We start from the raw sequence: 12,380 nt of genomic DNA on the forward strand, positions 1-12,380 counted from the left end.
TCGCCAGAACAACTGAGCACGTGACGTTAGAGAAGGTGGAAACTCTGACAGACAACGGGATCCGCTGTGTTGACTTGGGTCTCTGTAAGTAGTTTCCCACCTGATCTTATGAAAATATGCTAATATGCTGCTGACCTTGAGTGTGTTTCAGATTGTGTAGATCCAAGAAAACTAGAAGATGCAGCGGACGATGGAATCGTTGTTGATATGGCGAAGTTTGCCAGACGTGTTTCGAACAGACCTCCTCGCAACATAATGGCCATTAGTGGCAACAGGAAGATTATTGACGCACTCGGCGATCTCAGGGGAGAAGGCTACAGAACCTTGGCTTCATTCAGACACGGCACGTGCAATGTGAATAAGGTCAATCCGGTAGTTGATGATTCGTTTGTGTGGAGACAGCTCCTGACCCTTTGCTGCCAGATTGGGAAAAAGCGGGTGAGAAGGGACGAAGTATCAGGTTCAGCGGGTGAGCCATGCTACTATCAAGTCCCGTACAAGGACAAGTTTATAGCTGTGGTAAGCTTTTTGAGGAATTACTCCGTGGGTAAGAAGACCATCATCTTCTTCCCATTTTGTGAGTCTGTTTCCTGCCATGCAGCCATGCTGAGACAGTTGAAATTCACTTGCCTGGAAATCCACGGCAAACAGCTGCTTGAGGAAAACCTTCTCAGCTTTTTTCGCTTCAAGACAGAAGAAACATGTATTTTGCTCTGCAGCGGGATCATGGTTCTTGGCAGTTTCATGGGAGAAAATAAAAAGTAGCATGATATCATTATTTGATAAAAATATAAAAAAATAACAAATACGAAGCAATAAAATATAAAAGACGGATCTAAATGAAGAAACCATAATTATTACGCTTCAAACAGTTTGTAAGCAATGGTGGTTTATGCAATTTGAAAATTAAAGAAATTTTAATTATTAAAAAGAAATAATGCAAGACAAAACAAAAATATGAAAAATAAGAAAAGGAAGAAAGAGAGAGTGATACAAGTAAAAATAATCAATAAATATTAAAAAATAATTATCATACTACTATACTAAAGAATCATATATGCTTCAATTTAATTCAAAATGATTTTCATTTTGTATGAGTTTCATGAAAAAATCAAATTTATGACATTAAACAACATAGCATATGTTTTATCTTGATATGTAAACTCATGATATTTCTAAAGCGTTCTTTTATCTTGAAAGTTAAACATGTCGTTTTTTTAAAACATAGTTTCTATACAATCTTGACTTGAACAACTATTGTACATCTAAACCAATTTATTTCACTTATATTCACAATAAAAAGAATGTATGAAGCAAATATTTGTAATGACTTGGTAATTTTGATAATAGATGTTGGATGTGTATTGACTCAAATATTTAGAAATTGCTATTTAATACTGAATTGGATTTTGATTGCATGGATTTATAGTTTGATTTCCACGGTGATTAAACCGATTTCATCAATAATCTTCATGGATGGCTATTCAATCAACTCTTCAAAAAATAATCACATTAGATCATATGTTCATTTTCCCCTTATAACTACAATTGATATATTTGTTTTCTACTCCTATAACTAAATCGGATTAACTTAAATGAAGGCCTTGCCTAATCAACTAAGCCTTTGAGCTTAATATTTTGTTTCTCATGCATTTTAATATTAATGAAAGCCTTTTCAAAAAAAAAAAAACTTAAATGAAGACGAAAAAGCTATAGGTGTTTGATAGTGAACATATGATAAATGGTCACAAATTCAAAAATCATCTGATCAAAACTCATGGTAAAACTCAAAAATAATTAATAATAGTTACATTCAAACCTTTTTTCACTTTATCAGATTTTTACAACATATGTTTCAAGTATCTAAACATTTTATCTACAAATTTGAGATACACATCCAAAATGGAAAAGAGAACTGAAACACAAAATTAAATTAATTTGGCATAAGATCATTTACCAATAGAAAAGTATTAAAATATAAAAACAATAAATATGAAAGGTACATTGTGAAGGAGTAACCATAAATATCTTAATAAAAACAAAACAAGAAAAATATGAAAATATCAGAAAATAAGAAAAGAATGGTGAAACAAGAAAAAAAACTTATTCAAATCACTCAAAATAATTATGGTGACGAATCCTCTACGGATCAAATTAATTCAAAAGAACTTTCAATTAGTATCAGTTTCATGGAAAATCAAAAATTATAACATCAAATAAAATAGCATATGTTTATCCAGAAAATTAAACTCATGTTTATATCTACCGAAATATTTACTATAGCTTATGTGCTTTACATTTATGAATTCAAGTTCAACATGCTGAGGGTAGATCTTAATTCAGTTTTGTATACTAATATAATAAAAGTAAATGCGCCAGCAGCTATATGAACAATGCAAATAAACAACCGAAGAAGTTTCAAGGATATCACTAATCTCATAACATAATCAATTTCTCAATAAAATGTTTAGCTTACAACTATGACAGATAGGTTTCACTGTGAGTTTAAAGCTCTTATAAGCCCAAGAAATCAGCAAGGTTTAGCCTATAACTAAGATAACGAGGTTTCATTGTAAGTTTCAAGCCTCTTAACCAAGATAATGAGCACATTTACCATGATGATAACTTGTTCATCTACAACATCTAACACACGAAGACTAGCACGCTTCCTTAGAGGAGCCGTGGGACAAGTACAAAGTATCAGCATCAAAAGGAGTCATGTCATTCCCCTTTAGGTCAGATTCGGATCCCTCCGTTGATTCCTTTTCCTCCCGCACCTTTTCCTCGAAATGAGAAAGAAGATGGTACACTCGAATTGTATTATTTAAGTACTTATTGCTTGCCAAAGATCCTACTTCTATAATTGGTGGGTCACCGGGTTATTCAAATAAGTCGTATTTTCTGTGGTTTTCCCATGTTACAATTTTCGGTTAAACATTCCATTAGGGAACCTGATCTTGACTCTTTTGTGTGGTATTCATTCTCGTTCGGCTCTTGGAATCACATCCAGCAGTGGTTGGAATAGCTTGCAAAATCCACTGATGCACAATATGCTACCAGCCATTTGCAGTCACTGCTCTGAAACCCACACTCTTTCTCAACCAAACATATCCGATTCAGTCTTGAAGGTGTATGAACATGTACAATGTACAGAAAGAATGGCTTAAAGTATTCACACGGTTTATGTTGTGTCTTAGAAAAGCTAACTTTGAAGTCTTCTGATTCTTCAAGCTAACTAGACCTTTGTACTCAATCTCCAGCTCAGCTAGGAGCCTATCATCCATAGCCAGCGTGTCCACATCGATTTAAGCTAACGATCTTCTCTTCTCTACCTCCGAAAGTCTCTGAACATCTTGTCCCTTCTTCTCAAGGTTCAAAATTTCTTTCATGTAAGGGACGAAGCCATGAATCTCATAGATATTTATTAACAACGGACCCATCAGTTTTTAACAGACTTCCTCCATCTTGTGCACATCATCTTCTGTAGAAATCTCAGATAGGCTTGCAGGACACGTTTCCTTGACCTGTTTAGCTTCCTGAGCAAGCAACTCTATCCTCTTCAAGAAAAGAGGATGCAGTTGCAGGAACATATAAGCCTCCAGGAAAATCCAGATCCATTACTCTAGTGGCGGTAGAGAAACGACCTTTAGCAAGTCTTTCTGCAAAACCATCCGGACATATCGAATTTGTCTCTGACATTTGTGATGACATTCATCGGAATCAGATCACGGAGAGCCAGATAAAGAAAAACCGTTAAATGAATATGAGAAGTAGAGAAGCAAAAGCTGGAACCGGTTTGATTTAACCGTAAAATTTCCGAACCCATAAATCGGTTTATGATTTCTTCTCCTTCCCGTACCGGTGACGACGATTCTTTTTAATTTTTATAAAGGGAAGGGAAGAGGGGGGGGTTTTATGGTATATCAAAGAATACAGCTCGAAAGCTACAAACCACTCGCTTCTCTTTTCACGCGCCATCTCTTCTCTTCTGCACTGCGCACACAAAGCGAGCGAGAGAGAGAGAGAGAGAGAGAGAGAGAGAGAGCGAAGAATACGCAGATTCCATCCAATTTAGGGTTACAGATTCCCCTAATTAGGTTCCTAATCTGTTTCCCCGGATCGGAGGAAGACGGAGGAGTAACGAGAATGGGGGCGAATTCAATACCGACGGACGCAACCATTGATCTCGATGAGCAGATCTCTCAGCTCATGCAGTGCAAACCCCTCTCCGAGCAACAGGTGCCCCCCCCCCCACTCTCTCCGTAGATGATAAATTTTTCTCTACGCTTGTTGTATCCAATGATTGGATCTGTTAGAGAATTTTATCGGATTTGATTTGAATAGGTTAGAGCTTTGCTTCTATGGTTTGATGATGATTTTGGGCCTAAAGTTTGTATTTTTATATGCCTGGTAATGTGGGTTCCTCTGAGTGCTTTTAACATTTCTTGCTATGGAGCTGGTGATTTGATGTAGACAGATAAGATCTTTGATTACTTAGCATCACCATATCAGCGGAGAAAAACTTTAGTTTTTTTTTTGTGATTGATATTTCTCTGTGTGCCAAGTAGATTTCTGTCAGTCATGAATATCATATGGAACGTTGTTTTTGTTTTCTTTAGGTCAGATCATTATGCGAGAAAGCCAAGGAGATCTTAATGGATGAAAGCAACGTTCAGGTTTGTTCTTGCTTCTTGGTGATTGTATTTTCAATTTGGTAGACTGTTTGTGGTGCTAGCCATGAATTCATTCTTTTAACTTGCAGCCTGTGAAAAGCCCTGTGACAATCTGCGGTGATATTCATGGACAGTTCCATGATCTTGCTGAGCTTTTCCGTATTGGTGGAATGGTAAAAATCTATTAATTACCCCCTTTCCTGCATTTGGCTCTGGTGTAAGTGTTTTATTTTCGTCTCTTTTGCAGTGCCCTGATACCAATTACCTGTTTATGGGAGATTATGTTGACCGTGGTTACTATTCTGTTGAAACTGTCACGGTACGAGGATGATATATGTAGACTTCTTTTCTTTTCCTTGTATGAGTAGCCTTGTTGGTTCGGATTATGAAGTATGTTGATACTGATTCTCCTTTTTTTTAATCCTCTTTCCAGCTGTTAGTCGCCTTAAAGTTGCGATATCCTCAGCGACTCACCATCCTTAGAGGAAACCATGAAAGTCGTCAGGTAAAGTAATGCTTTATGATCTTATTATTGTATGTCTACTTGAAAATCTACCTTCTGAAGTTAAATACTTTACAAAATTCAGACCTTTTTCCATCGTTGAGATCTAGGTTGATTGGCACAATTTTCTTCTTATAAATTTGTCTTATTCTCTACAACATACATTTTGTGCGCGTTAAATTTGTTGACTAGAACTATTCTGCCTTCCTACTTTCTATCTGACGCATGTTTTCCTTCTTTTTGACAGATTACTCAGGTTTATGGATTTTATGATGAATGTCTGCGAAAGTGAGTCCTCTGCAAAAAAATCCTTGTTCTTTAGCTGTTGTTAGTTGCATGCAAGTAGTTTGTTTCATCGTTAGCATTAATCGTCCTTACTTTGTGCGGTTGCCACATGTGTGTTGATATTTTCTTTTCCTCCCTGTCCTAATCCTTCAAGCTTATGACTACCTGCTTATAACAATGTTGCTACATTTATTATCTTACTTATCCGCGAGTTTGATTAATTTTGATTGTAGATTTTTTGCCACTTGTTTACCAAAGGTTGCTGCTTTTCTTGCAGGTATGGCAACGCAAATGTTTGGAAAATCTTTACAGACCTCTTCGACTATTTCCCACTGACTGCCTTGGTTAGTGCCTATCATGTTTGAGATCTTTCTTCTTTAATGATGTTTTTTGTCCACATGATTATTATTTTATTAATTCCTGGAGCCTTTAGTATAGATGCTCAGTCCTTTGTCTTGTGCTAGCAAAATATTCTTTTGAACCAAAGATTGCTTTTTGTATTGTGCCACATCAATTTTCAAGACATTAGTGTTCTGATAAATGCAAAGAATGGAAGATTCACACGTATGACTTATCTGCCTAGAATGCTATAGTTGTTTTCTATACATTATTCAAGTATTATCAAATCATTTATGTTATTCTATTGCAGGTTGAGTCAGAAATATTTTGCCTTCATGGTGGATTGTCTCCATCTATCGAGACACTTGACAACATAAGGAATTTTGATCGTGTTCAAGAAGTGCCCCATGAAGGGCCGATGTGTGACTTATTGTGGTCTGACCCTGATGACCGTTGTGGTTGGGGCATCTCTCCACGTGGTGCCGGATATACATTTGGCCAGGTAATTACAAACCTCAGAGCGGTCCTGAATCTCTTTCTGTCATTCCTTTTTGAACTTAGTGTCTAATTGACTTTCATCTCTTTTCATTTTGTTTCTATAGGACATATCTGAACAGTTCAACCACTCAAACAGCTTAAAGCTGATCGCCCGAGCTCATCAGCTGGTTATGGATGGATACAACTGGGCTCATGTAATGCTTAATCTCAACCCTCCTATATTCCTTTATTCCATAGCTTTAGGAGGCTTAAGATGTTTGCTCACTATTATACTATATACTTTTTTTTCCCGTTGACAGGAGCAAAAGGTGGTAACGATCTTCAGTGCACCAAACTACTGTTACCGTTGTGGGAACATGGCTTCGATTCTTGAGGTTGATGACTGCATGAACCACAGCTTCATTCAGGTCTTGCCTCAAAACCCATATGTTTTGTCTGCTAACGAAATTAGTGTAGAAGGAAAAAACTAACTAAAGTAAAAAAAAAACTGTGGGTGCAGTTTGAACCAGCACCGAGGAGAGGAGAACCAGACGTTACTCGAAGAACACCAGACTATTTTCTCTGATCACTGGACACGGAATCATCTCAGCAGTTGCCTCCACAACTGAAAAGGTCACAGTTGGTTAGTAACTCAAGAATCTGGTTTCTATGCAATGTGTTTAAGGTTGCTGTGTTTTAAGTTCAACTCAGTCCCATCCCACCACCAGAATATAGTGTGTATGTTGTAGGCGAAGAAGGCCTTCTCTTATCTTCCTCTATAACCAAGAAGAAGAAAAAGAGAGGTCGATGGACTGACTCGATAGTACTATCATACACATTGTTTAATTGATGTTATTAGCTTATTTGTTCTTTCTGCATCCAAATGTGTGTTTCATGTTTAAGAGGATCTTTTTGTTTCGTATAATTCTTTTGTCAGATTTCACTATTTTTTTAGTTTACAAATCCAATGAAGCTTTTTTATTTTAACTCATGGACCTGCGTTTTACCGAAACTGTACATGATAAACTGACCGAGCCTCTCAAACTTACGAAGCATACATAAAAATGACTCTAGCTCTAGCTCGGACTCGTCTACCACGCGTGCCGAAATGAAAACAAATGTGCACTGTTAGGTTATTGCCTGTAGGATCTTTTTTGTTCTAAAGTTATTGGTAAACAAAAACAAATGTGCACTGTAGTAAAAATCTCATCTTTTTATCATGTTACTAATTCCAAAATTCTTTTTTCTTTTGATATAATTTTTTTGTTCAAATTTCTTTTTCTTTTTTTCTTTTGATATTAGTAGCCAAATTGACCCTTTCCTATTTATATATATATATATATATATTTGCATCTCGTATATGACACGCTACACACGCAAAGGGTTGACTTTCTTTTGGAGTAAACGGAGAAGAGTTGTATATTTAGAAAAATACAAAGTTACAAAATAAAACACTGATAAATAATTGTAAAAAAACTATAGAAAACGAGTTAAAGAAAAAAAAACAGAAACGTCCTTATCATTTCATTTGCTAGGTCAATTCTATATTCTATAGTAAAATGCCAACAAGAAGACCAAGAATTAACGAAGCCAAAAGGATTATATTATTGGCAATAATTCAAATAGAAAAACGTTCAACATATAACACAAAACATGTTCGAAATCCCCCAAAAGATAAAAATTCCCAAGAAAGAAAGAAAAGATGAGAAGTGTATCAAACTACGATCATTTGTACACCTTGGTCTTAATTATGCTTCCTGCTTTATCAATCTCTACCAACACTTTATCAGCCATAGACTCTCTCACCGTGGCAAGCAACAAAACCATCGTATCTTCCGATGAAACCTTCGAGCTTGGTTTCTTCAATCTCCCCTCAAGCTCTCGTTGGTACCTCGGGATTTGGTACAAGAAGATCCCTACGAGAACTTACGTATGGGTCGCGAACAGAGACAACCCTCTCTCTAACTCCAACGGAACTCTCAGAATCTCCGACAGCAACCTCGTCATATTCGACCAATCCGAAACACCTGTCTGGTCAACCAATCTGACCGGAGGAGATGCGGGATCATCTCCACTGGTTGCGGAGCTACTCGATAACGGTAACTTCGTGCTCAAGCAATCGAACAACAATAGCGATAATCAAGACGGGTTCTTGTGGCAGAGTTTCGATTTTCTGACGGATACTTTGCTTCCCGAGATGAAGTTGGGTTGGGATCACAAAACCGGGTTGAACCGGTACTTGAGATCATGGAGAAGCCCGGATGATCCGTCAAGCGGGGATTTCTCGACGAAGCTAGAAACCACCAGAGGGTTCCCTGAGTTCTACGCGTGGAACAGAGACTCGATCATCTACAGGAGCGGTCCGTGGAGCGGGAACCGGTTTGGAAGTGACGTGCTGGACATGAAACCGATCGATTACCTAGGTTTTAATTTCACAGCGAATAACGAACAAGTTACTTACTCGTACCGAATCACCAGACCGAACGTTTACTCCAGAGTCGTACTAAGCTCCGCGGGGTTGTTACAGCGGTTCACTTGGTTCGAGACGGAGCAGAGCTGGAGACAGTTATGGTATTTACCGAGGGACCTATGCGATGACTACAGAGAGTGTGGAGATTACGGTTACTGCGATTTGAACACTTCGCCGGTTTGTAATTGTATCCAAGGGTTTGAGACGAGGAGGAGTAGCCAAGAAGCTGGTTGCGTGAGGAAGACGGGGCTGAGCTGTGACGGTAAAGATGGGTTTGTGAGGTTGAAGAAGATGAAGTTGCCTGATACTAGGGTGACGGTTGGGGACAGTGGATTGGGTTGAAAGAATGTGAGGAGAGGTGTTTAAAGGATTGTAACTGTACGGCGTTCGCTAATATGGATATTCGTAACGGAGGATCAGGTTGTGTGATTTGGAACGGAGATATTTTCGATGTCCGGAACTTTCCTAATGGAGGTCAGGATCTCTACGTCAGACTTGCCGCTGCTGATCTCGGTTAGTTCTTTACGAAGTTATGTTTAGGTTTACCATTGTCTTGGATATACAATACAACAGTCCAGAGCAATTATACTGTGTTTGTTTTTTCATATAATGTTTTATAAAAGAATAGCAAAGTTTACTCTAGCAGGGTTTTTTTTCTTCTTTTCATTATTTACCTTGTTTTTGTTACAGTGGACAAGAGAACCAAGAACGGGAAAATCATAGGTTTGAGTATTGGAGTGACTATTATTTTGCTTCTTTTGTGTTTCATCATCTTCCGCTTTTGGAAAAAGAAACAAAAGCGATCAATAGCAATTCAAACACCAATTGGTACAATCAACCACTTTTATTTTCTTTATTGTTGTCAATATAATTTTGATATCCAGTATGTGTTGATTTTGTTGTCTGGATAAAACAGTTGATCAAGGGAGAATGGAAGATTCGCTTATGACCGAACTGGCAATAACAAGCAGGCGCTACATATCCAGAGAAAACAAAACTAATGATGATCTAGAGCTTTCATTGATGGAGTTTGAAGTTGTTGCCTTGGCAACAAACAATTTTTCTAACGCCAACAAGCTTGGAAAAGGTGGTTTCGGTACTGTTTACAAGGTAAACAAAAGTGTTACAGAACGTACTGAAAAATTATCACCGCTCAAAGGTGAGTTTCATTGTATTAATTAAATGTATGGACCTAATAGGGAAGGTTACTTGATGGGAAAGAAATTGCGGTGAAAAGACTATCCAAAATGTCTTTACAAGGGACCGATGAATTCAAGAACGAGGTTAGACTAATTGCGAGGCTTCAGCACATAAACCTTGTCCGACTTCTTGGTTGTTGTGTTGATAAGGGGGAGAAGATGTTGATCTATGAGTACTTGGAGAATCTAAGCCTTGATTCTCATATCTTTGGTTAGTATAACTCATACTAACAGCTTCTATTCTAAAAAATGTAACATTTTGAGGGATAAAGATAACACTTTTTTTTTTTTGTGGGTTTGATTTGTAGACATAACCCGACGCTCTAGCTTAAATTGGGAAATGAGATTTGATATTACCAATGGTATGCTAGAGGACTTGTATTCTTCACCGAGACTCACGTTTTAGGATTATCCATAGAGACTTGAAAGCAAGTAATGTGTTGCTTGATAAAAATATGATTTCAAAGATCTCAGATTTTGGAATGGCCAGGATCTTTGGAAGAGATGATCTGAAGTTAATACGAGGAAGGTGGTGGGAACTTAGTAAGCACTCATTTTCTAAAACATTAAATTATATTTGAGCTTTTGTCTTTAATCTCAGTTCGAACCAATACAGCTTTAAAAAATGAGTTAAATCTTTGTTATACAGTGGTTACATGTCTCCAGAATATGCAATGGACGGGGTATTCTCGATGAAGTCGGATTGTTTTCAGCTTTGGGGTTTTGCTCCTCGAGATTATAAGTGGCAAGAAAAATAACGGATTCTACAACTCAACCGTGACCTTAATCTCCTCGGCTTCGTAAGCTTAGCTAATAACTGAAATCGATATAGTTCTGATGATAACACAATAAAAGAAAAACATTTCATCTTTTTGTGTATAGGTGTGGAGGAACTGGAAGGAAGGAAAATGGCTAGAGATCGTAGACCCGATCATCATAGATTCTTCATCGTCAACATGCCAGGCACATGAAAATTTAAAGAATGCATACAAATTGGTCTCTTGTGTGTTCAAGAACGTGCTGAAGACAGGCCAGTGATGGCTCAGTAATGCGATGATGGAAGCGAAACTATGGTTATCCCTGAGCCTAAACGGCCGGGTTTTTGCGTTGGGAGAAATCCTCTTGAGATTGATTCGTCGTCGAGTACACAGGGAAATGATGAATGTACAGTGAACCAAATAACACTCCTCGTTGTTGACGCTCGATAGTTTTGACTTTGAGTGTTACCCACCCAATATGTTTTGTATGCATGCACTACAAGAAAACAAGGTCCCCGACGCAGTTCCCAACGGAAACTATTCCGTCAGGAATTTCCGACAAAACCCGACGAAAATCGTTAGAAATCATCGGAAATACCGACGAAACAGTATCCGTCGGAATTCCTGCGGAATTCCGACGCATTTCCGAAGAATATGTGACCGTTTGTGCATACCAACGTTGTTTTCGATGCAAGTTTGAATAGCAAGTTTTACTTAGAATGTTATATTTTTTTTAACGCTGATTTATTATTATGATATACAATTATTAGGAACATTACATAGACGATTCGACAACCGATAATACTACCTGTCTTAGAGATTTACACCTAACTGCATCATCTGAGCCGTCCTATGAAGATCCACGCCTGACCAGATTTACTTGCACCATGTTGAAGATCTCTTGTAACCTTTCTTCCATAATCGCATAGTTGCATGTAATTTTTTCTTCTATAATCTGCATAGTTGCCTAATAAACGCACTCTCTCCGGACTTGTAATCTGGATGTAAAGAAAATCTGCAATAAAGCATAGTCTGGGAGTCGAAACCCCAGACCTGAATGTAGAAGCCTTAGACTTAACCACTAGGCTAAGGTGCTTCCACACTTAGAAATGTTATATAGGGTTGAGAAATTTAGTGTTGGCCCAGTCCATCCAATATTTAGGAACCCTAATGCATTAGTCATAAAGTATTTAAGGCCAACTAGAACTCGGTTAAAGAAATACAAAGTCTTGAACAGGTTGAGACTTGTTAGATAATTTTTCTTTTGTAAACAACAAAGATTTGGTGTATTTTGTAAAACTTCGAAATAAAAATTTCTTAGAAAATTGTAAAATTAGGGATTTTGCCAAATAAGTAAAAATTAAAGAATTCCGTTAAAATTGAAAAATGTTTTTCTGCCAGATCGAGTTTTCCACCAAACACGAAAATTTGATTTTTCCGTTAAAAACCACAACAAAGTTTTATGTCAAAATTGTAAAATCGAGTTTTTCTGTCAAAACCGTAAAATCGAGTGTCTTTTTTTTGTAACACTTAAGCTTGCAACTGAAAATGGCCTCAGGCCCATGGTCTGCCCAAAGGGCCTAATACAACAAGAAGACAGAGATCGTTTTGCCAAACTATCGGCAGCGACATTTGATGAATCGAGAGATATGAGAGAAAGTGAAACCGACAGAATCA

The 12,380-nt window shown here is 37.5% G+C and overlaps 1 protein-coding gene and 1 pseudogene across 1 annotated transcript; both read left to right on the forward strand.

Moving 5' to 3' along the window:
- Nucleotides 1-3,933: 3,933 nt before the first annotated feature.
- On the forward strand, nucleotides 3,934-7,267 carry LOC130502540 (serine/threonine-protein phosphatase PP2A-3 catalytic subunit-like). The gene is made up of 11 exons (XM_056997324.1): nucleotides 3,934-4,239; nucleotides 4,620-4,676; nucleotides 4,763-4,846; nucleotides 4,921-4,992; nucleotides 5,107-5,178; nucleotides 5,423-5,463; nucleotides 5,738-5,804; nucleotides 6,110-6,301; nucleotides 6,402-6,491; nucleotides 6,597-6,704; nucleotides 6,797-7,267. Exons 1-11 carry the CDS (start codon nucleotides 4,147-4,149, stop codon nucleotides 6,860-6,862), a joined length of 942 nt encoding a protein of 313 aa, XP_056853304.1. The 5' UTR covers nucleotides 3,934-4,146; the 3' UTR covers nucleotides 6,863-7,267.
- Nucleotides 7,268-7,927: 660 nt separating this feature from the next.
- Nucleotides 7,928-11,153, forward strand: LOC130502539 (receptor-like serine/threonine-protein kinase SD1-6; annotated as a pseudogene).
- The last annotated feature ends 1,227 nt before the right edge of the window (nucleotides 11,154-12,380 follow it).

The sequence above is a fragment of the Raphanus sativus genome, unplaced genomic scaffold (genome assembly GCF_000801105.2).
Source record: "Raphanus sativus cultivar WK10039 unplaced genomic scaffold, ASM80110v3 Scaffold0593, whole genome shotgun sequence".
In the NCBI taxonomy this organism is placed as follows: Eukaryota; Viridiplantae; Streptophyta; class Magnoliopsida; order Brassicales; family Brassicaceae; genus Raphanus; species Raphanus sativus.